Source organism: Dermacentor albipictus, chromosome 7 (assembly GCF_038994185.2).
Source record: "Dermacentor albipictus isolate Rhodes 1998 colony chromosome 7, USDA_Dalb.pri_finalv2, whole genome shotgun sequence".
In the NCBI taxonomy this organism is placed as follows: Eukaryota; Metazoa; Arthropoda; class Arachnida; order Ixodida; family Ixodidae; genus Dermacentor; species Dermacentor albipictus.
In genome coordinates, this window is record NC_091827.1 from 134,951,600 (window position 1) to 134,979,552 (window position 27,953).

The 27,953-nt window shown below is 48.5% G+C and overlaps 1 protein-coding gene and 1 pseudogene across 1 annotated transcript in view; one reads left to right on the top strand and one right to left on the bottom strand.

The window, feature by feature from the left end:
* LOC135911544 (tigger transposable element-derived protein 6-like) overlaps window positions 1-27,953 on the bottom strand; it is a 374,082-nt pseudogene that overhangs the window by 94,243 nt on the left and 251,886 nt on the right.
* LOC135911545 (1-phosphatidylinositol 4,5-bisphosphate phosphodiesterase classes I and II-like) overlaps window positions 16,069-27,953 on the top strand; it is a 590,731-nt gene continuing 578,846 nt past the window's right edge. The window contains exon 1 of the mRNA XM_065443866.2: window positions 16,069-16,479. Coding sequence (XP_065299938.1) covers window positions 16,381-16,479 — 99 coding nt within the window. The 5' untranslated portion in view covers window positions 16,069-16,380. The remainder of the gene's footprint in view (window positions 16,480-27,953) is intronic.

Genomic DNA, 27,953 nt, shown 5'->3' on the forward strand with positions numbered 1-27,953 from the left:
GGATAGTCTCGCAGCCAAATGTCTCCCACAAACAACCAAACGAAGAAGACGAGAGCCCCGAATATACGGGAGGCATATGTGAAGAACTTGACCGGAACTTCACTGAAAGTGAAGTGAGGGCGGCTCTTCACAGTCTTAATAGTAGATCGGCGGCTGGACCTGACGGAATAACTAACAAGATAATAAGAAATCTGGATGATGAATCAATTTCTTATCTAACTGAAAATTTCAATGAATGTTGGAGAAAAGGGGTATACTCAGAGGAGTGGAGGGTGGCCAATACTATCCTCATACCAAAGCCAGGAAAACGACTCACGCTGGACAACCTCCGTCCTATTTCCTTAACGTCATGTCTAGGCAAAGCTATGGAACATGTCATCCTAAATCGACTCACTAAATACGTTGAGCAGAACGACATCTTCCCATACAACTTGATCGGCTTTCGTCCCGGGCTGTCAACTCAGAATGCTATGCTGCTGCATGATCCAACACCAACTTATACAGTCCAGCCCAGCACATACGAAAGCTCTTTTGGGATTGGATGTGGAAAAAGCTTTTGATCGTATAAAGCATAAGGCAATACTTGACGTTCTCTCGGAGATGGGTTTGGGTGAGAGACTTTTTAACATGATTAAGGACTTTCTTAGAAATAGAACTGCACAACTCATGCTGGGTGAGCTTAAATCAGAAGCTAAGAATTTGGGAAATAGGGGCACTCCACAAGGGGCTGTGCTCTCACCCATGCTATTCAATTTAGCAATGTCCAAGGTTGCAAGAAATCTGGAGAAAATTGAGGGTATACGTTATGTGATATATGCCGACGACATAACCATATGGAGTGCCAAGGGCAATATAGGACAGATAGAGAACAGATTACAGGAAAGTTTATACGTTGTAGAGAACACACTGAAAGCCATGGGGCTGAAATGCTCGGCAGCCAAACCAGAACTCTTAGTCATTAAACATTGCAGAAAAGGTCGTAAACCAAGAGGTTACATTCCGGAAGATGAGCCAAGAGTGTGCTTATATACTCATGAAGGATCCGCAATCAGGCTAGTTGAAAAAATCAAGGTTCTTGGGTATCACATAGACGGAAACAATACTAACTACAGAACAATACAACATATCTCGAATAAAACAGATGAGGTCGTTAGGTTACTAAGGATAATTACCAATAGACACAGAGGCCTGGGAGAAGACAGCACTTTGAGGATAATACATGCCTTTGCTCTCTGTCACTTCACCTATGTGGCTGGATTATTCAAATGGAAGCAGGCAGAACTTAACAAACTTAATGTGATGCTCAGGAAGCTCGTTAAAGTCGCCCTAGGTATACCCAGTAACGCTGCAACCGACAAACTCATGAGTCTAGGGGTGCACAATACAATGCAAGAAATCGCGGAGGCCCAACAGCTAGCGCAACACGAAAGATTGACAAAGTCACGAGCTGGCAGGAACATATTACAGGCAATAGGTGCAGAACTGAATACATCGAGGAGTCCAATAGAGGCTGAAGTAGAATTAATGACTGACGTTAGGAGCAAGATCAGAACCAACCCTCTCCCCAGAAACATGCATCCAGAATATAATGTCGAAAGGAGAAAGGCAAGAGATAAAGAACTCTTGCAGAAAATAGAACAGCAGAACCAATTGGCAGCTGTAGTTGATGCAGCCTGCGTGAAAGGTAAAAGAGTATATACGGCAATTGTATCAGATTATCAAAAGAAGGTGCAAGACGCTATCTCTATTTTTACCAAGGAGCCCATGGTGGCGGAACAAGTGGCAATTGCTCTTGCCATCAGGAGTAATAAGTGGGCCTGCATTTACAGTGATTCGAAATCCGCTATAAAGTGTTTTGCTAAAGGCTACGTAGCTGGTGTTGCAGCTAAACTTTTTGAAAACATTGGGATTATGAGAACTGAAATCCGATGGTTTCCTGCGCATATGGGGAAAGTGGACGAGACTCGGATAAACCTCAATGCGGTTGCTCATGACTTGGTACAAGGACTTGCTAACCGTGACAGTCACAACCGAGCCGTTCACCATCAAGCCAGGGAATCTAGAGATCATTTACTAACATACAATGACATTACCAAACACTACTATTTAGGACGCAGGCAATTCCCATTGCCACATTCAAAACTGAACAGGGCTCAGGCAGTCTCACTGCGCTTATTGCAGACAGGTACATATCCCACACCGTACACCATTAATAAAATATATCCAGAGATGGAGATTAAGATGGACTGCAACGATTGTAATGGCCTCATTGGAATCAGACATATGCTGGCGGGGTGTCCCGCGACTCTCCCTAACCTCGTTGAAAAATGGGCACAGTGGAAGAAAAGGATTCAAAGCCCATTGTTTCAGGACCAACTAAGGGCCGTCCAGAGGGCCCATGGTGTCACCGAAAAGCTCGGCCTGACAGTGCCAACGTGGGAGCGGCCCGGCCCGCCTTGGCTTAAGAAACCGAGCCTCCGGACCTCATTACAATAAATGTTTTTACACTCTTAAGGTTGAATAAATGAAACAAATGAAGTGAACCTCGTTGATCAACGTTCTCTCTACGCCCTCGGCGACACCATCCCCACGGCTGTCCCGCACCCTTCGTCGCCAAGTAACTCATTATGTGCTCCGGGACGCCATATTGTAGCGCCGCAACTATCAGCCAGATGGTCGCAAATGGCTCCTTCTTATCCCTCGCCATTTGCGCTCCGAAGTGTGTGCGCACTTCCACACAGACCCACAAAACGCGCACGCTGGCGTTTTGAAAACTTATGATAGACTTCGCCAGCGATTCCACTCGCATGGAATGTACACATATGTCCGCAAGTACATTCGCTTATGCACTCAGTGTCAACGCCGGAAAAATAAGTATGTGCTGCAAAATGCTGGAACATATCATTGCATCTCACATATATCATCATCTGGAATCAAATAATTTTTTCTTTATTAACCAACATGGGTTTAGGAAAGGTTTGTCATGTGAGACGCAGTTACTAGAATTCACTACAGACTTGCATTTTAACATGGACCATAATCTTCAAACAGATTGCTTTTTTCCCGACTTCTCCAAAGCCTTCAACCGTGTGGCTCACTGCCATTTAATTTCCAAGTTATCCGTTCTCAAATTAGACTGATTAACGCTCTCCTGAATTCGTAACTTCCTAACAAATCGTCAGCAATTTACAGTCGTTAATAGTTTTACGTCACCCCTTGCATATGTCAGTTCCGGTGTACCGCAGGGCAGCGTACTAGGACCCTTGCTTTTCCTTATTTACGTCAATGATCTGCCCAATAACATCTCATCCTGCATGCGTCTTTTCGCCGATGATTGTATATTATATCGACCAATTCGCAGCCTTGATGACCATCGCATTCTTCAAGAGGACTTTCCTCTCGTTACCAAATGGTGTGAAGACTGGCAAATGAAACTTAACTCATCTAAATGACAACTAATTCGCATTCGCAAATTTTAGCATTCACGCGAAAAACATCAACTCATAGGTTTCCCTATTATATGAACTCAAATATAATATCTCAGGCATCAGCATATAAATATCTAGGCATAAATCTTACACCGAGCCTTTCCTGGGCCTTTCACATTGCAACCATATGCGCAAACGCTTCCAAATCTCTTGGGTATATTCGCCGCAACTTGCGTAATTGCCCGTCTAACATCCGTAAATTAGCACTCGTATCATTTGTACGCCCTCAGCTCGAGTTCGCGTCCCTTATATGGTCTCCCTACCATGAATGCCTAATCCACATGTTAGAAGCCATCCAAAACCGAGCTAGTCGCTTTATTTCCCGAAATTACAGTATACCAGTCAAGCATTACTCAAATAAAACTCGACCTTTCCCTTCGATCACTGAGTAGCCGACGTGACATAGCACTCCTGTCCTTGCTCCATAGATATGTTCACCAAATCAAGCCACCAAACTTGCCACTGGAACGCGCGTCTTGCACATCACGACGACTTTATAAGGATTTAAGCCTCACTCGCATTTATGGCAACACTAACGCATTTAACTTCTCGGCTTTACCACGAGCGATTCGGTTATGGAATTCGCCTCCTAATAGCACTGTCGCTCAAATGAGCAATGATAAATACACACAACTACTGAACCTACAGTCTTTATCATAACAAATATATTCATCTGTACATATGTCATGTCATATAATATGTGACTTTCTTGTTATTGTGGTTTCAATTTTGTTTGCTTTATGTACTCTCGCTATGTACGTTATTTTGCGCAAGTGTTACATCGCCTTTTATGTTAGGGTGAATTGTACTCTTCATTCCTTTCCCGATAACTCTGTGTATTGATTTAGCGTTTTTTTAAACACTGTTTTGGAAGCACGTGATCATTACAAACATTTTTAGCTCTTACATTTTTTAACGCTCATATATCTGTTTGCTCTTGTCATTTGTTCAATGACGCCCCCTTTACTGAATGCTCCCCTTGGGGCCTGTAAGGTACTTTGAAATAAATAAATAAATAAATAAATAAATAACTTGTCACACACCTGGCCCATTGCAACCTTTGCCGTGTCCAGCTCGCCCGTTAGATAGAATCGGCATAGACCTGTACGGGCCCGTTCCTTGCACCCCTGCGGCCAACCGGTGGATTATTGTGGCTATGGACCATCTTACTCGTTATGCCGAAATTGCCGCCCTTCCAGCAGCTCCAGCTCGTGATGTCGCCTTGTTCATCTTGCGCATGCTTCGTTCTTCGCCACGTTGTACCACGCGAGCTGCGTAGTGACCGCGGTTGTGTTTCTTTGCAAGTCGTCCAAGAGCTTCTCGGTCAGTGCAGTAATATTCATCGCACCACTACAAGCAATCATCTGCAGATTAATGGCTTGGCGGAGCGCTTTAGCCGTACACGTAGTGATATGCTCTCCATGTACCTAGCCTCCGACCATTCTAATTGGGACGTGGTTCTTCCTTTCGTGACATTAGCCTATAACACAGCAACGCAAGCCACCAGCCCTCTTCCGCACGGGATACTTCCACACCGGCCAGGTGCACCCGAATACCGCTCAGCCTCGCTCAATGTGGCGCCAACTAGCATGCTCGTTTACATCCGTGGCACAAGGTCTTCAAAAAGAACGCCTTGACTTCGCTAAAGATGCCCCTGCCGTCCCTGTTGGCTCGTTCGTGTGACTTTCAATTCCATGCCAGAGCCCTGTTCTCTCCCGAAAGTTTGCAGCGGAATATCACGGTCCCCACCGCGTCGTTCAATCTATGTCGCCGGTGAGCTACATCGTCGCGTCTGTGGCACCTCCCACCGACAGACGCTGCCACGGTCGTGAAACAGTCCACGTGAGCCGCTTGAAGCCCTATCACGACCCTCTTGTGCTCGCATCACCTTGAGTCGCCAGGATGGTTCCTCTTCGCCGCCGGGGCCAATGCAGTGAGGACGGGTGAGGAACCACTGAGAGAAGTCGACGAAATCCGGAGAGCGCGAGCTGGGGACCGACGCTCTTGGGCAAAGGCTGTTGTTGTGTAAGCCTGCTTGTAAATAAACCCCTTACAATATATACAATAAGGGGCTTTGTAGTTTCCCTCGTGACTTGACGTAGGTACTTTGGCATACTTGATGTAATAATTCTAGTCAACCTACTCATATATGCAGCATCACTAATCACATTAACCATGGCCTGCCTACCCCTTCTCGTTGCTAAAAACTCAGAAAGCATAAGACAGGCTAAAATTCGAATACGAATGCGCCGTATGAAATTAGTATGAAATCTTCAGTGACATAATACGTATGTGCAACCTATGCACACACTCAAGTCTGTCCAGAATCGGACACTAAGATTCATTTACTCCAGCTATTCGTTCGTCATCAGTGTTACTAAACAAAAAGCATGCTGAGCTTCTATCGCTAGATTTGCGTTCTGAAGTCGCCTGACCTCGCATGTCTACGCTCCAATATTCCATTATCAAGAGATCGGTTCTTGTCATCACGTGTAAGCCAAAATTGCAGCCTCGCCTTCAGAACGTGTTGACAGCGTCGAAAGGTTGCATAGAACGGAATCTGAAAGAGCAAAAGGTTTATATTTCTACCGGCTAGGCATGCAGCGTAGCATTCGGATTAACCCAAAGTACTGGTTTATAGTAAACAACAGTTTTGCGGTATTACTGGCTGTGGATCTAACTGCATTTAAAATGAATTTATTCGCAGGACCGCGGCCGCGTAACCTTTTGACGGTGACTGTGCCACTGAGCACCAGTATTTTCTTTATTCTTCACACACTGCTTTAAATGAGTGGCCTTGCAGCCAATGTCACCCAGCGCTTACACCTGGCTAACTTTCAGGACAGTCATGGCAAACACGATGTATTAAGTACTGGCAGCGAAGACTTACGGAGTCGCCATCTGTCGGAAGCGCCTCGCTTGCGTAGTACGAGGGATAACGCGACGCGCTCTTCATAGGTTTGACTGTCGACGCCCAATGAAAACACCACGCGGGAGCCCTCCTGGACATTTCTGTAAGTACTCTCGAAACAGCACAGGTTATTTACTGTGAAAATAATAATCTTGGGCAAAGAGAAAGCACAGAATGCTTTACAGACGCTATCTCGCTACCGAATACGTGCAGTGAACGTCCACTGCGCGCGGTTGCCACGATGGCGTCCACTGAAACAGTTTCTTGCGTGAGAGGTAGGCAATCGATGAGAGCAAACTATGTGAAATATATATGTTCTTATAGTGGCCTGTGTGCATAACCAAATGGAACTTAACAGAACGAAGCCTCAATGCAGCGATCGCACGGATTCGCAGCGACCGATTGCGCGTCTGCATGCATGTCCGCGCACAACATTTCGATTTCACTGCGATCGCGTTTTCGCACTGTGCCGCGAGCTTTAGCATTCAGCATATGAGCATTTGACAGCCCACAAGCAACCATTGTTGCACGGACGCTATCAGAGCTATAAAAAATAATATCGGTAAACTATGGACTTGAACGCATATATATACGGCGACTTGTGATGTGCCGCCGCGACGATTCTTTTTTCGAAATTCTTGGGCGTTCCTACATCATTTGTCAAGTTGCACCGCACTCTATGTTTATCGGTCTTCTCAGCGAGGAATTTCCTGCTACTTCTTTTTCTAAACCCAGTGCATATTAATTGTTTGGTGCTAACAAGAACATGTGCTATGCCTTTTCTTAACGCGCTTCTTGCCCTTTCCATTCCAGTGAACTTGCCAGTACCTAGCATGAGCAAGTTCACAGATCAAAGCTTCATGAGAGCAGGGCAGCGCGCGAGGACGATGCCCAGTTACATTAAGAACTAATGCATCGGCACGGCATTGAATTCAGAAAATGTTTCCGTTCCCGTGATTCCCCTGAAGTGTGTGGTATGCTCAACGACACTAATGAACAATGCAATTGGAGGTCGAAAAGCAGTGCACCTTGTCGCAAAAGAGCAGAAATAAAATTTGCATGTCGAGATGCGCTCAAACCATTAACGCGAGCTCGTAAACTGCTCACTTTCGTCGCCGCACATGGCGATCTGGTAACGAGCGACAATCAGTAGCGCAAGCAAATTGGGCAGTGCACCACCTGTTTGCATCGACAGTCGCCGTAACTTGCATTGCGAAGCAATCGGGTGACGTATGCATTAAGGCATCTGCTGCCGCAACCAACACAGCGTGGACTAGTCGGCATTATTAGCGCTACCTCCTTTTCAACCTGCACGTTTTTTTTTTGTTCTTTCGGGGGCCGCTAACGTGTAACTCATACTTGGTGCCCCACACTGTCAATATGAGACTCACCATTTTTCAGCCACTTTTGCAGGCCTTTCCTCCCCTGTGGCTATGAACTTCGTACACTTCGGACCACGTGATCACGTGTGCTGGTCTCCGTTCACGGCACATCACGGCCGATGAAGGCCCACAAGCATAATTTGCACGCGGCTGCAGTGGGAAAGGTCGAATGGGGAGAGCACCAATTACGGTGCATGTGAATTGGGAGTCATTGTCGCTGTGTGGACTGCAGGAGCAGATGGTTACCTTGGAAGACTTGCCCATGTAGCTGACCAGGCCGCCACATCGAAGGAACATAACACGGCGACCATTATCAAATTAGACTCTGCATTCAATCACCGCATAAGGTTCAGACAATACACTGTACATTGGCTAAGATCCACATGACAACAGTGGGCATTCACGCACTACAGGTCGCTTACAGCACATTCAGCTATCCGAATTCAGGCACAGTACTTTCCTACGTCGCACAGGGCGGTCTAGTAACGAGTGACAACCAGCAGCGCAAGCAGATTGGACATAGCCCCACCTGTTTGCATTGACAGTTGCCGTAACTTGCACTGCGAATCAATCGGGTGATGCAGACACCTGCTGCCATAGCCAACACAGCGACATGAACTACCCGGCATTGTAGCGTTGCCTCCTTTCCTACCTGCACGTTTCTTGTCCTTCTTTCGGTGGCCGCTAATGTGTTGCTCACACTTGGTGCCCCACCTGCTCTCAATATGGACGGTCTGTTTTGTGGGAATCGCCATTTTGCAGCCCCTTTTGCAGGCCTTTCCACCAATGTGGATATCATACACTTCAAACTATGTAATCATGTATGATAGTCTCAGTGCACGCCAAATCGCAGCCAAAGAAGGCCACAAGCACGCTTTACCCACGGCTGCAGCAGGAAAGAACAGGGAGCACCAATCGCATTACATGTAAACAGGGAGTTTGTGTCGCTGTGCGGACTGCAGGAGCAGGCGCTTACCTCGGGTGGTCGTTGGCCAATGCAATTGACCAGGACGCCACATCCGAGAAATGTAACACGGTAACCATGACCAAGCGGGGCAACATTGAAACAACACTCTGCAATCAAATCACTTCAGCATACTCTAACATAACGCTCAATCTGTGCATTGGCACTATACATTGGCTACAATCCACGTGACAACAGTGAGCATACACGCACACGGGTGGCTTGCGGCACATTCAACCGTCCGACTGTAGGCATAGTGCTTGCCTTAGTAGCACATGGTAGTCTGGTAACAAACAACCAGCAGCGCAAGCAGATTGGACAGTGTGTCCCACATTTTGCACCGACAGTCGCCGTTGAAGATGAGCAACTTGCATAGCGAAGCAATCGGGTGACGCCATGTGCTGCCGCAGCCAACACAGAGACATGGAGTGCCCGGAATTTTAGCCTTAGCGCCTTTCCAACCTGCATGTTTCTTTTTGTTCTTTCGCACGCCACTAATGTGTAACTCATACTTGGTGCCCCACATTCTCTAAATATGGGCATGGTCGGTTTTGTGGACATCACCATTTTGCAGCCACTTTTGCAGGCCTTTCCACAGATGTGGATAGCAACTTCATACACTTAGAACCATGTAATCATGTATGAGAGTCTCCGTTGACGCCAAATCACGGCCGAGGAGGGCCACAAGCAAAATTTGCACACGACAGCAGCAGGAAAGGACGGAACGGGGAGCATCCAGCACGGTGCGTGTAAATTCACAGTCTAAGTCACTGTGCGTACTGTAGGAGCAGGTGCTCTCCTTGAGAGACTGTTTCCCAATGCAACTGACCAGGCTCCCACATATGAGAAACGTAACACGGTGACAAGTACCAATTCGGACAGCAGCGAAACCAGATTCTGCAATCAATCTCTTCAATGTAGCTTGCACAAAAACACAGGCTGTCGAGCAAGAATAGCAATCCTGAATGAGACTAGGAATTCAATATGGGACTGAGAAAGCTTGCATTCAAGAAAGAAGCCACTCTACCTTGCAAGCATTGAAAGCCAAAAACATTAACAAAAGTTAAATGCTACATAGCACACAGTGTAAAGGCTAATGCAAGACACACGCCAATGCCGCATCAGCTATTTCAGGAGAGGAATTGCACATGGCAACATACACTAGAAAGAACAGCTACACATATATTATGCTACTAGACAGTGACTGGCATTAAGTATGAGCAAAGAATCGATTGACCTTTATTGTTTGTATGAGGAATAGGAATGATCTCTAACAAAAGTGTGGAATGAAGAAGCTTGCATTCATTAAAACAAAATTATACTTGGCAAGAATTGGCAAGGCCAAGAAGCTCACTAAGCAAGGACAAGCTGAGGGAACACTCTTGGCCAGCGTCGTCTGTGCTTGTTCAGAGGTTGCAGGTACATCTGAAGACACAGAATTTTTGTTGTTGGTGGAAATGCTGGTGGAATGATGGCAGAGGCTCTTTTCATTCTTCAAACAGTCATGCATAGACTTGATATCTCATCCAAATAATTCTGGAATGGCTCCTTTGTTCGTGGTCTTGAGAATTCGGCTCCAGCCCCTTTCTGTTGGTGTAGATGGGGCTCCGGTGATGACCAATATGTACTTGGCGCAGACTCCGTTGCGGCAGAACAGTGGCACATGAGATACAGCATAGATTATCCAAACTCATGGAGTGTTTTATTTTATGTCCGAACCAATTATGCTGAACTGTAAACATGAACAAACATTGATATCATCTGCTACAAACAAATGACATGTATCTCAAGACTAGCAAGCCAATACAGCATATATCAAGCATATTTATTTCTGAACCAGGTGTTGTTTACCTTGTAGTAGCAACCAAAGTCCACACCTTGTTGTAGCAGGCAGCAGCTTCTGTTTAGTGCATGGAGCGTGTTGCTTTATACTGGTGCCGTCCTCATTACTGCATGTCTAGAAGAGGAATTTTGACTGCATCAGAAATTGAATAAGCACAATTTTGCAATATAAAATGCGAAAAGGTGCGACATATACATTGTAATGGTTTGTGACTACAGAACACATGCATATGTACACTGTTCTTAGGCAGCATGGTAAATACAAATTGTTACTCTCCGTAAAATTGATGTCTGCGTAACTACAATGCATGTCAACAGCTTAAGATCACAAATGAGAACATTTGTACGCTCGTTTATACACTAGAAGAGATCACACTGCTGGTTTCACAAGCAAATAGATGAAAGACATGAAGCTGTTAGAAATGATGCATTGTTTTTGTGCATGAACGTGATGCACCGCTTTACTATTGCGAGAGAGAGAGAGAGAGGGCTCTTTATTAGAAAAACAGAGAATTTTGCCGGCGCGTATATAACCGCTGGCATGCTACTCTGTATAGGGATGGGGAATGGGATTAAAAGATTCCAGAGAAGAGTGGGAGAAAAAAAAGGATAAAAATCTATTGCAAAATGTCCCGAGATAACCCATACTGAAAAGCAAGAACATTTGGATCCAACAGGTACGAAATATCGGTGAATTATCAAGCGTGCAACTGTTCAATACATTAAATTCAGTACATTAGCTTCAGTTTATCAAGGAGTTATTCGGTTCTGTGAACGAAAGAAGCTGCCGGCGGATTCGAAAAAAAATATTGATAGGGCTACTCAGTCACCCATGGCTACGGCAACAATGAGATGAAAAATGTGACGCGCGTTCCGATATCGCTTTCTCTTTCGTGAATGTGTGTATAATAATGGCCTCGTAACTGAAAGTTTATTTCGGAAACAGCTACGAAGGGTCCTGACTGCCCATACGTAATGCAGCATCTAGTTCCTTAACTTGCCTCCGCCTGTAAGTTAACGAGACGAACACGTTACATAGCATAGAGTTTATGAAACTGTATGTTGCACATTGATTGAAGCAGCGATGTTAAACGACTCACCAGTATTGCTGTCTCCAGTCGCAGCAGGACCCGGCTCCCATTTCGATGCAGACGTGTTCCGCATGGCTCACGACTGAAACTAGCTTTCGGGCTTACACCCCAAGTTAAATAACGCGAGATATCGAAGCGCAATAAACTAGTGTTAGCACAAAATAACCAACCGATGTACGAACTAAAGAATCCGGACCTGCCGTGCACGCGAACATACCGGTAAAAATTTTAAATCCAGGCCAGAGGTCACGTGGGAGGTCGATGATGCTGAACGGTATTTTGCGTTTAAAATGGCAGAAAACAACAAAGGTGATAATAAAGAGTACAATTTACAATTAGGGATGATAATTTTGTACTCTTTGTCATGCAATAAAACGCTTCGTTTATTGTTAAAGAAAGTTTGTAGGTTAAAATTGCACTTAATACGGCGCCTCTAGCAGGAGATAATGCGCACAGTGGGGAACCTTTTTAATTCGTATACTATGCCTGTTTCTTTAGAAGCGCCGCGTGGTCGATTTCTTCGCCCTCTGTGGCCATTTGTTGAACTTGAGAGTGTTCGGGGCCTGACCACACTTTCACGCCTGTGCTACCATACCTGTGCCAAAGGCTAGTGTTCCTGTATATGCTCCCGCAGGGAGCAGAGTTGCACATAGGTCCGGTCAACGCCTCCTCGTTGGTCCGGTTTATGATCCTGCTCTGCAGTGGAGCCACTCCTCGCGCGCGCAGGAGCCAAATGCCGCGCAGTGTTCTACTTGCTTTTTTAATCTGTTGGTAGCGAGCTACACACGGCAACTGTACGCAAGCGCTGAGCAAAATGACACTTTTTAATGCAGGCTAAGCTCGAGAGGTTGGCATAGCCGGAGAGCTGTCAAACCCGGAAATTTTTTATTTCTGTGTACACACGCACGAAGGTACATATAAAGAATAGGAGCACCCTCGATATAAAATCCTGACCGTGGCTCGAACAGCTCAAAAGTTCGCGTGCAGACGCGCATTGCCATGCAACAAAAAACGGTGCAATGTTTTTCAGCATGCATATGAAGTTTTCCCGCAGAGGTGGAAGGCAAGAGATGATTTAAAGGGCATGTCAAAAAAGAAAAACTTCATACACGTGTAGTAGACAATTATGTCAGCACATTTTTGCTGCCAAAACGAGACGAATAATGAATGTCGCCAACAGAACTATCGTGCTTCCAATAATATTATATGTCAGTGACCGTTGACCGTCATTCATCACTAAACGTCGTTCCCAGCAGCTGCACGTTTTCAATGTATGCGGTGCAGACACGTAAATTTAAACGCATTGGCAACGCAATGGCATTGACAGAAACGAGTCGGCGCCGTTTTCGTAAAGTTGGTTTCGGAGCGCGCAGTTGATCATTTGACGTCATTTTCCACCGCGTGGCCGCTCTCGGCGAATAGCGTTGCGAGCGGCGCCGGAAAAGTTATGCGCAACTCTGCTCCCTGCGGGCATAGAGTTTCCTACAGAAATTACTAGAGGGAACTCTGGCGCTAGTGTCTACGGGAGCTGCAATGCGAGCGGTTGTCCCAGCATGGGAATTATGGGAAGTACATGGATTTGCCTAAACTTCGTCTTTTTGGCTTCAAATGGCGTTGTAACTTCGTAAACTCGTCATTTTCAACAGTGTATTGTGTAATAAATAATTAAATAAACATCATTAAATTTTCCCGACGGCAGGATTCGAACACAGGGACTCTAGCACAGAAGCTTGATAATGAAACCGTTAAGCCACGGACGCATGTATCGTCAAGTGAATGAAACGCCCTTATGAATTTATCGTGGGCATGCCAGTGCCTTGAGACGCTTGGCGCGTTTCGATTTGGCCACCTGGATAAGCTCAATCGTTGCAATTAATAGCAATTGTACGCGTTCCCGGCGTCTTCTGCACTTCGATGAATATAAATTGCGCTGAAATATACGACAATAAGATTTATATAGCGTAATATACAAAGCCACAAGAACATCTGAATCCACAAGCACGAAGATTAGACAAATCCATGTACTTCCCATCATTCCCATGGTAGGACAACGACGGCAGCGCCAGAGTTCCCTCTAGTAATTTTTGTAGGAAACTCTATGCCTGCGGGAACATATTCAGGAACACTACAATAGAGGGACCTTACTAAAGGCTAGAGTCACTGGAAAACCAGTGACTTTACTAAAGGCTAAAGTCCCTCAATCATTTAAAAGTACCGCCAGGCTTTGATCCAGCCGACAACGCTTGCGATAGGCTGATCGGTGACATGTGACCTTGCTCCGCCCCTTTGCCGCCATGAAAGTTCCTGCGCGCCGGGCGAAGAGCGCGCGTTTCGCCTGTTGTGCTTTGCACATCGCTGCGATAATTTCGTTCCGGGAGGTCCGAAATGCCTTGCTGCTGTGCGGTTGGGTGCCGAAACCGAACGAAGGATGGCAGGAAGTTATTTTGCATCGCGCGCGGCAACCAGAACCTAACCAGACGAAAAGTATGGTTACACAGAATTGCACGGACGGACTTTGAACCGTCGGTAACAGCACGACTATGCGAGGCAAGTAACACACAACGACACAAAGGTGCCATAGAAAGTATACACGTACGTGTGTCGAACGGTGATAGTATTTCACTCGCGTGCATGAATGTTGAAGGCCGAAGTTTGTGGAGATTATTTATTTTAGTTCGCTGTGAGCCCGCTGAATAGATCGGCATGACCTAGGACGCGAGGGACTGAAATGCCTTGTTTCTGTGCGGATGGGTGCCGAGATCAGACGGAGGACGACAAGAAGTTATTTTGCATCCCGCGCAGCAAACAAAACCTAAGCTGAAGGTAATTCTGGTTGCATAGAAATGGACGGAAAGACTGAACCGTCGGTAACTGCACGACTATGCGAGGAAAGTAACGTAGAGCGATACGAAGGTGCGAGAGAAAGTATACACCTGTGTGTGCAGAGCTGCAGTATTATTTCATTCGCGCGCATGAATGTTGACGGCCGAAGTTTGTGGAGGTTACTGATTTTAGTGCATTACGAGCCCGTTGACTTAGCAAGTGCGGTATGACGTAGCATGCAAGTAAATAGTGGGGCAGAAACGCATTAACTCGCTGACAAATATCCGCATTGCGTTACGTGCGATAAAAAAATAAAATTCAGCAGCGAATTCTACTTTAGCACTTTTCTGTGTTTGTGTGCGCGTTGTTAACTAAGCTTTACAACATGTCCAAAATGTAATTTCCGATATCCTAAGCGTATTTTGTGCATTGCATATGTGAATAAATATATTGCTAAGTGCCTGCATTACTCTGTTTTTAAAAACGAATACTGCATAGCCACAGCTACTGGCCGTCAAATAATAAAGCGTAATACAGCATATCAAAGTACATTACATACAGCTGCGAGCTCGTTCCTTCCAAGTTTCCCTTACACTCGAAGATGATTCAGTAATCGGCAATGCCATTTTACTGATGAAAAACACACAACTGCAAATGAACATAAGAAAAACGCCACAAGCGATACGCGGATTGCCAGCAAAACACAGTGCAGTAATAGCTGGGTCAATCCGCGTGCGTTCGGTATAAGGGCCCTCTAATTCCTACGGGGCTTTAGCGGTGCACGGAGGCGAAAAGGGATAAACACAACAATGCGCGTCATGATTCGAGTTTACGCGGCGACGTCGCACGGTTCACGAGAACAGTCAACCACATTCACACACGCGCCCACACTACGCTCGATGTTGGTGTGCCGCGAGATCAGATCGCGCTGGCAGCCCGAACACGATCGAGGAGACACGCTGACACGATCCATACCACCTCTTCATCATGTCACGACAGTTGCACTGGCTCGTAGCATTGAACCACAAAACACAGCAGTCGTCGTGTAATCGCTACACGACAGACATACTCAGCGACAAGAAGACTGTTGGCGCACTCGTTTCCACAAACACACAGGATGTTGTTTAGTTGCCGTGAGGGTCGCGCGCTTTGAGAATCGCACGTTTGAGCGACGTTATGTCGAAAGTTTTCCGGTCCAATCGACTGTCAGCCTTCATTTTTACACGACTTCTTCGTTCAATGCAACCGCTATGTGTACGCAGCACACTTACATGCAAAAGATTTCACAGAGCACACGGGATTAAGCGTAAGCAATCACCAAGGCTCGCGCGGCGATTGAGTGCAAACGAACGAAATGTAAACACGCGGAATCGAGGCGATCAAGCCCTCATTACGCTCTCTTGAGCTATTTTCTTGGAGCACTTATATGAAATTAAAGAACTAAATTTAGCAGTTCGGGTCCTTCTTTCGTTTTTCGCCACAGTCAGGCACCAGAAGGTTTTATTTCCGCGCGTATGCAGATATTTTTCCACCTCACGAATGCCGCGGCGCCGCGGTTTAGCGTGGGCGCCGTCTGCTACAGGAACTTCCTAGGTGGCGCGCGCGGCAAATGGCGCTACCTTGGAAATTATAGAGGGACCTTACTAAAGGCGCTCGTCGAGCGTCACCTGCCGCCGCGGAGTGCAGAGAAGAGTTAGGGGGCTGCTACTAGCGTCCCTGGGTGGCGCCACCGTCTTCCCAGCCGGTGCGCGCCGCATCGGTGGCCGGCGGAGCAAAGGCGAGGGTGCCGCGGCTGGTCTCGTTGTGGTGTGCGGTCCTGCGGAGTGCTGGCCCGGTGGCGAAACCAAACAAACGGGTACACATGTGAACAACAAGGAATATGGCAGGTGCGAAATCGGGCGTTCACGTGCTCCAGCTCAAACCCATCAGTGTGTCCAAGAGCCTGCAAGAGGGCAACAAATTCGTCAAGTGGGACGACGTGAGTGTTTTCCCTTTTTCTCCGCACTTGCGCGAGTTCCGCCCTTCTCGCCGAAGCAGACGGCTCGTCGTTGGCTGCGGGCGCGCAAAAGCAAAGCAACCGCCGCGCCAAAGCAGACCCTTGCTGCGAGTGCCTGCAGCGGCGGTGTCGTTTGGAGCGCCGTCACGCCCGACCGGGCGGTGGGGAGGCAAAGCTGCGCGCCCGTCGCGGCGGGCGCCAGTGGCCTCCGACATCGTTCATTAGGCCTAGCAGGACGACGGGCGCGTGCGGGCGCCTTCCCCCGCGGAGGAGCCGCGTGTTCGATCGCGCCCGTGCGCGCCCGTTTATTAACGATGCGATAACCTTGAGCGAGGAAATCAACAGGGGGAAAGAGCGCACCGCGGCCGGTTTCCCTTTCTCCGTTTAGGTACCAGGAAGTCGTCGGATCGCCTCTGCTGTCAGCTGTTTTGCCGGCGTCTTCGCGATCGTCCGTGCTAGGCGCTCGGCCCGGTTGCTAGCCGAGGCGTCAGTCATTTCATGTCTAACGATCCGGCCTGGCACTGAATGGCGTGCAGGCGCCACTGCACTCGTGTTGCGGACTCTGTGCAACCTATAGTATGCGGGAGCGCGAAGAATGTTTCCTGCGTCTCTGCGTATCTAATCGACCACACAGGCCGGACGCAGCGCAGGAGCTGTAATCGGTGCCACATACTCGGGCCCTTCGCGCGTTGCTCGTCGTGTCCGTACCGGCCCCGAAGCGGTAACCGCACATTTAATCCTTTCCGTCATTTTTGACGATGTATTACCCTCGTCTGTATTACCACCTGCATCGAACATTAGAGAATGTTTCCCGCTGCTCGGTGCATAATGGTTCGCTTGAACGATCCCGACATATAACCGAACTGAGTCCGCTTGTGAAAATGGCGTGAAGGAATTGCATGGTGGATAGTTTGTTTAAAATCGCAGAAATACGCAGCACTATGTGACAAGAGCCCAATGTCTGTGGGCTCCCCCGTATTTGGTCAATTCTGGCGCCGCAAAATTTGCGGCGCGATTGCATGGTTGGCGTGGTTCGCCGCACGCGCAGCAGCGCAGGTTGATGAAACCCGACCCGCTCGGCGTTGTATCGCAACGTGACCAAGGCTGCCGCCGCCAGTGTCGAAACCACGCATAGCATAGTGTCTGTTGCAGCCGTAGTTGCCCCATCTATATGCTGCACTAGGCGTCGCAGATTTACGAATTCATTATTTCCACTGAGTGTCGTCGCCTTTGCGGAAATTAAAACCCACGTGCACCGTGGATGAAACAGTTCTTGCACGATGACCGACTGCCCAGTCCACCGAGCAGGACGAATGCAAGCCTTTTGTACCTTCGCGCACGACGGTCGCGCTGGAACGGATGAACGCGAGACGCCGTGGTTGCTCAGTGGCTATTGGCGGCGAGGAGTTACGGAGTCGCCCTCTATCGGAAGCGCCTCGCTGGCGTAGTATGAGGGATCACGTGGCGCGCTCCTCATAGGTTTTGCTGTCAGCGCTCACTGAAAGCACCACGCGCGATCGAGCTTTCCCGGACATTTCTGTTAGTACTTTCAAAACGAAAGAAGTTTCTTACTGTCTAAATAATAATCTTGGGCAAACTGAAAGCACACAATCGTTTACAGACGCTATCTCTTTACCGAATACGTACAGTGAACGCCACTGCGCGCGGTCGCCGCGATGGAGTCGGCCGAACCGGCTTCTTGCGTGAAAGTATAGGTAAACGCTCAGAGCAAATTATGTGAAATATGTTCTTATAGTGTTCGTATAACTAAATGGAGCGTAATAGAATGAAGCCTCAATGCAGCCATCGCGCAGATTCGCAGCGACCGACTGTGCGTCTGCATGCTTGTCCGCGCACTGTTTCGCTTTCTCCGCGCGCGCGTTTTCGCCGTGCCATGAGCTTTAGGCCGCAGAATGTGAGCAATTGACAGTATACAAGCAACCATTGTTGCGTGGGCGCTATCAGAGCTGTTCAAAAATAATTTCATTGTAGAGACTTCGACGCCTACGGGGACTGTGATGAGCCGTCGCGACGATTCAATGTTTTTTTCTTCTAAATTCTTGGACGTTTCATTATTACTTCTCGAGTTGCGCCGCACTGTATGTTTATCGGCGTTCTCAGCGTGCAATTTCCCGCTGCTCATTTTTTGTAATCCAGTGCATTAATTCATAACACAAACATGACCATATGCCATGCTTTCTTTAAATGTGCTTCTTACCGCTGCCTTTCCACTCCACTGAACTTGCCAGTATCTATAGTATCGACAAGTTCATAGACCAAACCGTCATGACATTAGTCGGGCAGCGGACTCGGGCGTGCGTCGCAGTGCGCGTTTTCAGAACATCGCAGACCGGGCACCGCAGCAGAAATCTTCCTCGCGTCTGTGCTTGCTGCATACCCGAGTTGTAGCCGATGACTGTTTGCCGGTTTTAAGTTTCGCGAGCCAAGCTTCACACAGCTTCTTGTCCTGCAGCTACGTGTGAATAAGGCCGACACCAGCCTCCGTTACATGCGTCCGGCCCTGCGGCACCGAGCAGTAGCCTACCATGTCGCGCGCCTTCAAAGGCAGCCACTATCTATTGTAGTGCTTTCAAGCGTTTTAAAGGAGACACTCGAAGCGGGAAAATTTCGCCACTAAATGAAAACCGCAGCGTACGAGGGAATTTAAACTCGTTTCCAGCTCGCTTCGGCGCGCCCGAAGCAGCCGACGCGGCCACTATGTCAACGTGATCCCTCCTAGCACGTCACGCCGACGGTGGCGCCAGCTTTTCCAGTGGTGGAGCTCGAGGCCAATGGTGTTGGGCTGCTGAGCACGAGGTCACGGGATCGAATCCCGGCCAGGGAGGCCGCCTTTCGATGGGGGCGAAATGCGAAAACACCCGTGTACTTAGATTTAGGTGCACGTTAAAGAACCCCAGGTGGTCGAAATTTCCGGAGTCCTCCACTACGGCGTGCCTCATAATCAGAAAGTGGTTTTGGCACGCAAAACCCCATAGTTTTTTTTATATCTTTCTCGTCCGAATGCGTTGGCACTTCCTATTGCTTGTCTCTCTTTACTCGTTTCCCGTTTTCGATCGCCAGACATGGCCACTGGTGTTGTGTGGTTAATGGCACCTTAGTACGGTCGCGGCAAGCCTACGAAGCACGCAGGTTCACTGAATCAGTTTTTTTTTAGCACTTTAATCAGCCAGAGTAGCCACACGGGCTTGTTAGATGGTGCCTTCTACTTGTAGCGCAAGCACAGCGAGAGGGACACGGAGAGGGGACAAACACACAGCGCTAACTTTCAATAATAGATTTGTTTCCAGTTCTCGCAGGCGTAGCCTGTATAGTCCTCAAAACGTCGTAAGACACGTATACATTGCTCGGCAAAGAAGGAAACCGGAAAAACCACACGCAGACATTTTTGTCGTCACACTGATGGTTTCGAAGGGTGCCCGTTCAGTGCGAACAGGTAGAGCTCATTTTCATTGATACGGGAATGCTGGCTCGGATTTTGGTGCCAGAACGGCGGACGGTCAATTTTTCGACCCCATCTAGGCGGGTTTGCAGGAACACGACGCCGCGTCACAGCGCTTGTTCGCCTTGCTTTCTACGAGTGGCTCCCGGTCGCATGAAACCACGTGGTGTGGAGTCGTCTCCCTCCGACGGCGGCAAAGAGGAAGCTTCGGGTCGCCAAGAACCTCGGTCTCCGTGAAGTGTTGCGGCGCCTTCGTAGCCTGTGCGAGTTTGCTTGGATGAAGTTGGAAGTGTTAGCGACTTTGTTTGAGATTCGTTCAGCACGACGCATACGGGAGACATGGCGCGATGCACCCCTCGACTCTTGTGTTGCGGGGTTCTCCGAAAACGATGACTGTTCCATTGCAGAATGAGCCCACCAAGTGATACGAAATAACGTAGCGATAATAAAGCGCACTTCGCAAACATGCTTAAGCAAATAGAGAAAAATGAACCAACAACAAAACGGCTCTTCCGTGATTCAACACGAGGCAATCGAATAGTAGCTGAACGCGAACACACCCTGGGTACTCAGATTTAGGTGCTCGTTAAAGAAGCGCTCCGAATTACTCCGGAGTCCGGGTGCCTCACAAGAAAAGCGTGGTTTTGGCACGTAAAAACCCATATTGAAAGAAATGGAATTGTAGAAAACAAATATTTAAAAAGGCACACATAAAAGAATACGCTAAGTGTTAATACAGATCATGCCATTGATAATGACCCAATTGAAAGTGCCAGCACTGACGTATTCCTAGGGATGAAATGACGTGTTCATCCGCACCTTGTTGTTGAATCATCGGTAGAGGCGTGTACACTTTGCTTCCATTGTGCTAACCGTGCAGGTAAAACCGCGACATTCTTTTGGAATGTCGCAAACAGCATCCTTCTTGTCCAGTGCTCGGCACTCGCCTGCGGCAGTAGCGACACCACTGCGCGCGGTCCTTGGGCCCGCCGCGACCAAAATGTTCGGCACGCAGGGCAGCTTGCGAGGCACGATCCCTCGACCGGACGGCACGCGTCGTGCATAACCGCCATTGATCTGGCGTCGCGAACGAATCGAGACGGTGGGCAGCCTTCGGCGCTACGTATTGCCCACATGTCGCCCTGTGAGAACAACCCTACGTCGTCAGTTGAGGTTGTTTGACGGAGGTAAAGGGGACGGAGATGAGCTCTCCACGCCTCCGACTTGTCGCATCTGGGATGTATTCGGAACTCGCTGCCATTTTTTTTCCAATGCTGTGCAACCTTCCAGCCATGAATACGTCAAACGAGAGAAAGACGGGCGGTCATGCCTGTTGTCTAAAAAAAGCCGGAACAGCGCACGCACGTGTTCTCGGTGGCTCAACTTTGCAGCGTTGTCTTTTTTAAAACGCAATATCCCGACTAGCCCCAACGCAAGCCTTAATGAACGCAGTCAGTCTGCTGTAAGAATCCAGGACAAGCTATAGTGCTCGAGGCTATTGGTGGCGTCGCCACCAGTTTTATCAGCCTTATACTACGCTGCATCACGTGAACAAAGCGACCGTTTCACTGTTGGAGACTCGCAATGTACACAAACTGTTTAACTTAATATTCTATCCCAAGTTTGTAAATCGCTCTTTGCCATAAAGCACTGAGCCGATACAAGCCTCTGGGAAAACCCCGCTTCGGCTTGGCTGTCTCTGTTACATGTCAACATCGCAGCGCGGATACATTTTATGCATGTTACTATAATTGCGTAGTATAAGAACTTGTAGTGCAAGTATTATTTACAATACGGAATATAATTGAAATTGTATCGTGCAGACTACGCATGCGTCGCACGTATCGGCCCGAACTGAGTGACAGCACGAAGATTACGGCAACACGTGCCTGTGAATGCCGACGACTATATATACCCTGTGTGTTTCCGGAATAAACGTTCTTTTCATTCTTGGATCCCGTCCATACGATACATGGTGTCAGAAGTGGTGCCGCTGGTTGAACGTAACCATTCAGAGCAATGGAGCTAGTCAAGCCACCGGAGCATCTGCAACTTTCCGGCTCATCCGACAACATCGCGAAGCATTGGAACCTGTTCATCCAGAAGTTCGAACTGTTCCTACAAGCGACAGCATCTCCGAAAGAACCAAGGTCAGAAGCTGTCAAGGCTGCGCTGCTGCTGAGTGTTGCTGGCGACGATGCACTTGAGGTGTTTAACAACTTCACCTTTCTTGAGGCGGAACGCAAGGATGATTACACGACGGTCGTGCGGAAGTTTAAAGAGTACTGTGAAGAACAGCAAAACGAAGTCTATGAGAGGTACATTTTCCGGTCAAGAACCCAGGACGAAGCGGAGCCCTTTGAGCATTTCCTGCGCGACTTGCGAAAGCTGTCCCGAAGCTGCAACTTCGCTGAATTAACGGAGTCAATGATCCGCGACCAGGTTGTATTCGGTGTACATAACCCCAAGTTGCGGGAGAAGCTCCTCAAGGTAAAAGACTTGACGCTAGCCAAGACAGAACAAATCTGCAAGGCTGCTGAACTTTCTAGCCAGCAGAACGAGGCATGGGCTCAGACGGAAAAACAGATCGCGTCGGTAAAGAAGCGTCTGTTTAAATGCATGAAATGCAACCGCTCGCACGAACGTAGTAGGTGTCCCGCGTTCGGCAAGACGTGTTTTGTATGTGGTGGCACCAATCATTTTGCAGCGTGTTGCAAGAAAGGGTCTACAGTAAGCGAAGTGGTCAACGTGCAGGACACTTTCGACATCCTTGATGTAAAAACTTGCAAGGTGAGAAGCTCGACGGACTGGATCGTAAAAGCTAAAGTGGCCGGCCAGGATGCCTTCTTGAAAGTAGACACAGGCTCCCAAGCTAACTTGCTGCCTTACTCGGTCTATCGGAAGTGCAAAGGGATGCAAAGTTTGAAGCCGAGCAGTTCCATTCTGCGGTCCTATAGCGGTGACGCTATCAGTCACTTCGGTGTTGCGTCGTTACCAGTCACCATAAAAAATCGGGCTGGGAGTTTCGACTTCTTTATAGTAAAAAAAGGCCACCAGGCAATACTCGGACTATCTGCAAGTGAGGCGCTCGGACTGGTCGCGAGGTCGGTGGATGCAGTCAACGCTAGCGCTGCCGACGAAATACTGCAGGAATTTCCTCAACTCTTCCAAGGAACAGGCTGTGTCGCCCGCCAGTATCGGATGGTACTACGCACTGGTTCGATACCTGTAGTCCAGCCAGCGCGGCGCGTACCCTTGACACTACAAGAACCACTGCGGGAGGAGCTGGACCGCATGGAACGAGCCGCCATCATCACGAAAGTGACGGAACCAACGGACTGGGTGAGCCCGCTTGTTATTGTACGGAAAAAGGATGGCACACTACGTGTATGCATTGATCCTAGGCATATCAATAAATGCCTGAAACGTGAGCACTATCAGATGCCTAAGCGTGAAGACATTGAGGCTGAGCTCGCCGGCGCTCAATATTTTTCCCGCCTCGATGCGAATTCAGGTTTCCACCAAATTCCTTTGGATGACGCCACCTCAAAAATCTGCACATTCGGCACGCCCTTTGGTCGCTACCGTTTTCTGAGGCTGCCCTTCGGTATCGCCTCGGCTCCTGAAGTCTTTCAAAAAACCTTGAGCGAAATTTTCGACAGGGCTCCAGGGGTGCGTGTATATGTAGATGACGTTCTTGTCTGGGGCATCACTAAAGAAGAACATGACACACGCCTTCGAAATGTATTGCAGCTGGCAAAAAACGCTGGCTTAACTTTTAACGCAAGCAAGTGCAAGTTCGGCCTTACTGAAGTTGAATTTTTGGGTGATGTCATCAGCCGAGACGGAATAAGGCCAAATGCCACGCTGAGCATGTCCCTTAAAGAAATGTCGCAACCAACGGACAAAGCTGCAGTGCACAGAATGTTAGGTGTTGCCAACTACTTTGGGAAATACATTCCGAATCTGGCAGAAAAGACACAACTTTTGCGCAGTCTCATCAAAAAGGACACCAAGTTTGAATGGTCGGCCAACCACGCAAATGAATGGACAGCCATCTGCACATGGCTCAGCAGCGCACCTGTGTTGGCTGTTTTCGATGCTGCCAGGGAAACTAAAATTTCTTCTGACGCTTCTAAAAGTGGACTAGGCGCTGCACTTCTACAGCTTCATGGTGACAGCTGGCGGCCGGTTGCGTATGCATCACGCGTGATGAATGAGACTGAGCAACGATATTCACAAATAGAAAAAGAGGCAATGGGCATAACGTTCGGGTGTGAAAAATTTCACCATTTCGCATACGGGCGTAAGATAATCATAGAGACCGACCACCGACCACTGCTAGCCATTTCATCCAAAGGAATCGGTGACATGCCGCCGCGTCTTCAGCGTTTCTTCATGCGCTTACTGAACTACGACTATGTGCTTGAATATGTACCAGGGAAGCAACTGCTGCTGGCCGACATGCTCTCAAGGTCGACGCCCATCAACCACCCAGCGGACACGAGTGGCTGGACAGAAGAAATAGAGGTTCACGCCGTTGGTGCAGTCTCGGACCTGGTAAGCAGAAAAACCCTTGACCGCTTAGTTGCCGCAACTGCAAGTGACCCGCAGTTACAAAAAGTGATGCGCTATATCAGCGGCAGCGGCAATCTTGATGGCTGCATGAAACCTTTTGCTACTGAGCTGTCACTAATAGAGGGAGTGGTGCTAAAAGGAACCAAAGTGTTGGTTCCAAAGTCGATGAGGAACGAAATACTTCAACGTATACACGAAGGGCACTTGGGCATAAACAAATGCAAAGCACGAGCCCGACGATTGGTCTTTTGGCCCGGAATTAATGCAGATATTGAAACGATGTTGAAAAGTTGCGCCGTCTGCCGAAAGTATGCATACAGGCAACCAAGCGAGCCTTTTATGCTTAGACCAACGCCGGGCCACGCTTGGTACAGAGTCGGCGTTGATATCTTTCAGCATGGGGGAAGCTCGTACTTGTGCGTGTTCGATGCGCAGTCAAACTTCCCGGAAGTGGAAAAACTGGGCGACACCACGTCGAGCACGATCATTGCCAAATTGAGCTGCATTTTTGCGCGATATGGAATCCCAGTCGAAGTATGCAGTGACAACGGCCCCCAGTTCGCGTCTTACGAGTTTGCCACCTTTGCGTCCAGGTACGATTTCAAGCACGTGACATCTAGTCCTGGCTTTCCACAGTCCAATGGACTAGCGGAGAAAGGCGTCCAGATAGTAAAACGGATCATGAAAAAAACACAAGAAAATCATGACGACTTCTGGCTGGGCCTGCTCAGCTACCGATCTACACCACTGGAGCACGGTCGTTCCCCGGGTGAGCTGTTACAAGGCAGGAGACTACGAACCAGGCTTCCAGACTTCAGCTCGCAACCTAAAAATTTTGTGTCTAAGCATAGACAACTTGGCACACACAGAAAGGACCTACCAGTACTCCGAAAAGGGGATGTGGTGAGGATCCGAGATAAAGCATGGACCCGCAAAGCGCAGGTCATGGGACCGGCTGCGCCTAGGTCCTATCGCATTGTTACTGAAGGTGACCAAGTACTTCGTCGGAATCGGAGACACCTGATTACAACGCGTGAGCCATTTCGACACGATGACCTCGACAGCGATGAGCCGGAAAGCGAGGACGACCAGCCGGTAACATTCCCAACTGGAGTGCCCGCAAACCCGACTCAACCTACAACACCGATCCCAAGACGGTCTAGGCGGATAACTCGTCAGCCAAGACGGCTGCAGTACGACCACAACTTCAATCAAGTGCATTGTGTATCTCGGCTTTATCCACCTATTAAACAGAGAAAGATGTATCGTGCAGACTACGCATGCGTCGCACGTATCGGCCCGAACTGAGTGACAGCACGAAGATTACGGCAACACGTGCCTGTGAATGCCGACGACTATATATACCCTGTGTGTTTCCGGAATAAACGTTCTTTTCATTCTTGGATCCCGTCCATACGATACAGAAATGATAAATCAAACAAAAATTTCAAGGACGCTTGGCATTCACAGATGCCCGACTCACGCTCGCCGGGCAACGCTTACCGCGAAGCGCTGGCGGCGAGCGCTGTGCCCGAAGGCTGGTCGAAACGCGGCCTTGGGCCGAGACCCTGGGGGAGCGCCAAGGGAATTACATCAGCTTCAGGTTTCTGTTATTGTTTCGCACTTTTAATATTTAATTCTCAGATGTAACATAAACAAGCAATGCGCGGTCGGTGTGTTGTTTCGTGACATTTGTTTGTGGGCTGTCATTCTCAAAATTCACAGGAATAACATTGTCAGTCAACAATGTAAAACAAGGTATCAGCAACTTTAGTGATAGATCGGTTTGACAATATTCATTCTTTTCGGTTGTATTTTACAGAAAAGATATACATTTTTTGTAGGGATACCTGGGCAAAAAGCGGTTTTTAGACAGCTTGACTTGGCCCGGGCACCCTGGAAACTGGAAACAGTGACACAATGCATCGCTTGTCATCGCTTGCATGCCCAGTGAAGGTGCCTCTGACCGAATGTATGCAGTATTTGAGTGTGTTGTGCGCTACAAAGTGCTTGCGGATTGCCTCTGCTGGAGCCAGCGGCGATCGCAGATGGATATCGTAACGACACCGCAGCAGTCGCATTTTGGAAGGTGAGGGCTCTTGTGTGCAGTTATGAAATCAGACTTCGAACGGAGAGACGTGTTAGAACTCTTGAGTGCACAGTGCTTGTGATGAAGAAATGCCATTGCACTGGGTCTAGAAGAGCGAGCGATTCTCGGACGCTGACCGTGTTTACGACGCTGTGGCTCCGATTCATCACCGATGACAGAGCAGCCATCTCAAACGACTGCTGCGATACGCACTTCTCAGCGTCGTCGTCCCCCTCGGCGCATCGACGCCTTGCAAGCAGCTACAGTGACATGCCGATAATTATTTATTGTGCGCTACGTCGCCACAGTGCAGCCAATGAAACCGTGTTGTGGGACCATCTCAGCCCGAGAAGATGTACGCATAAGCCAGCGACAGTCAACGCTTTGTTTTTGATAGTGGTGCTCAGTACATCACCGATGACATGCGTTGTGCGTGTTTTATGTCGGCGGTCAAGATTGTTGATGCCTCTCAGCTCGACACCGCGTCGCTGTTGCCGGAAGATAAGTTGGGCGTGGCCCAACTGTGGTGGGTGCGCGCACAAGAGTTACGTGCCTCGCGCGGGGCGTGACCTCTGGTTGTGATTGACAGGCGAACTCGTGCTAAACTCGTACATCGCGAAACCCCCTCAGAGTTCAACCCGGGAACATGGCGGCGGCGGCAGCAGCCTGTGTCATTGCATCCAGCGGCAGCAAGCATCAGTATGACCGTCTGGACCCGTTCACCTACATGAACGACGGGGAGTTTCAGCGTCATTTTCGCCTGTCGAAGACATCAGTGCGCTGGCTGTGTGACGAGCTAGGCGAAGACTCGTCTGCGGAGACAGCGTGGCGGGCGTCATTCGCTCACCGTCGTAGAGCAAGTCCTCTGTGCCCTCCGTTTCTACGGGACTGGGAGTTTTCAGGGAAGCGTCGGTGCCGAGCGTTACATTGGACGTCATCGAACTACTGTTAGCCACTGTGTCAGAGATGTGTCTGGCACGTTTATCGATGCGGCAGTGCGTAAGCGGTGGCTAGCTTTTCTGAATACTGTGGCTGAACGGGCATATGTAAAAGAATGCTTCCTACTTGGGAACATTACGAACGTAGTCGGGTGTGTCGACGAAACGTACGTAGGAATTAAGGCGCCTTCAATGTCAGCGTTACTGTGATTAACATTGAAGCAATGTTTAGACACGCCATATTGCCAAATTTGTCACTTCTTTGTTGCCGACTTAAGTTTTGTATTAGCGACATCTCACATGCGGCTGCTTATGATACTGACTTTTTCGCTGGTTGATGACTTTTTGCCGATTGTTCTACTTGTCTGTCGGGGTGCCTTCTTAATGGCTC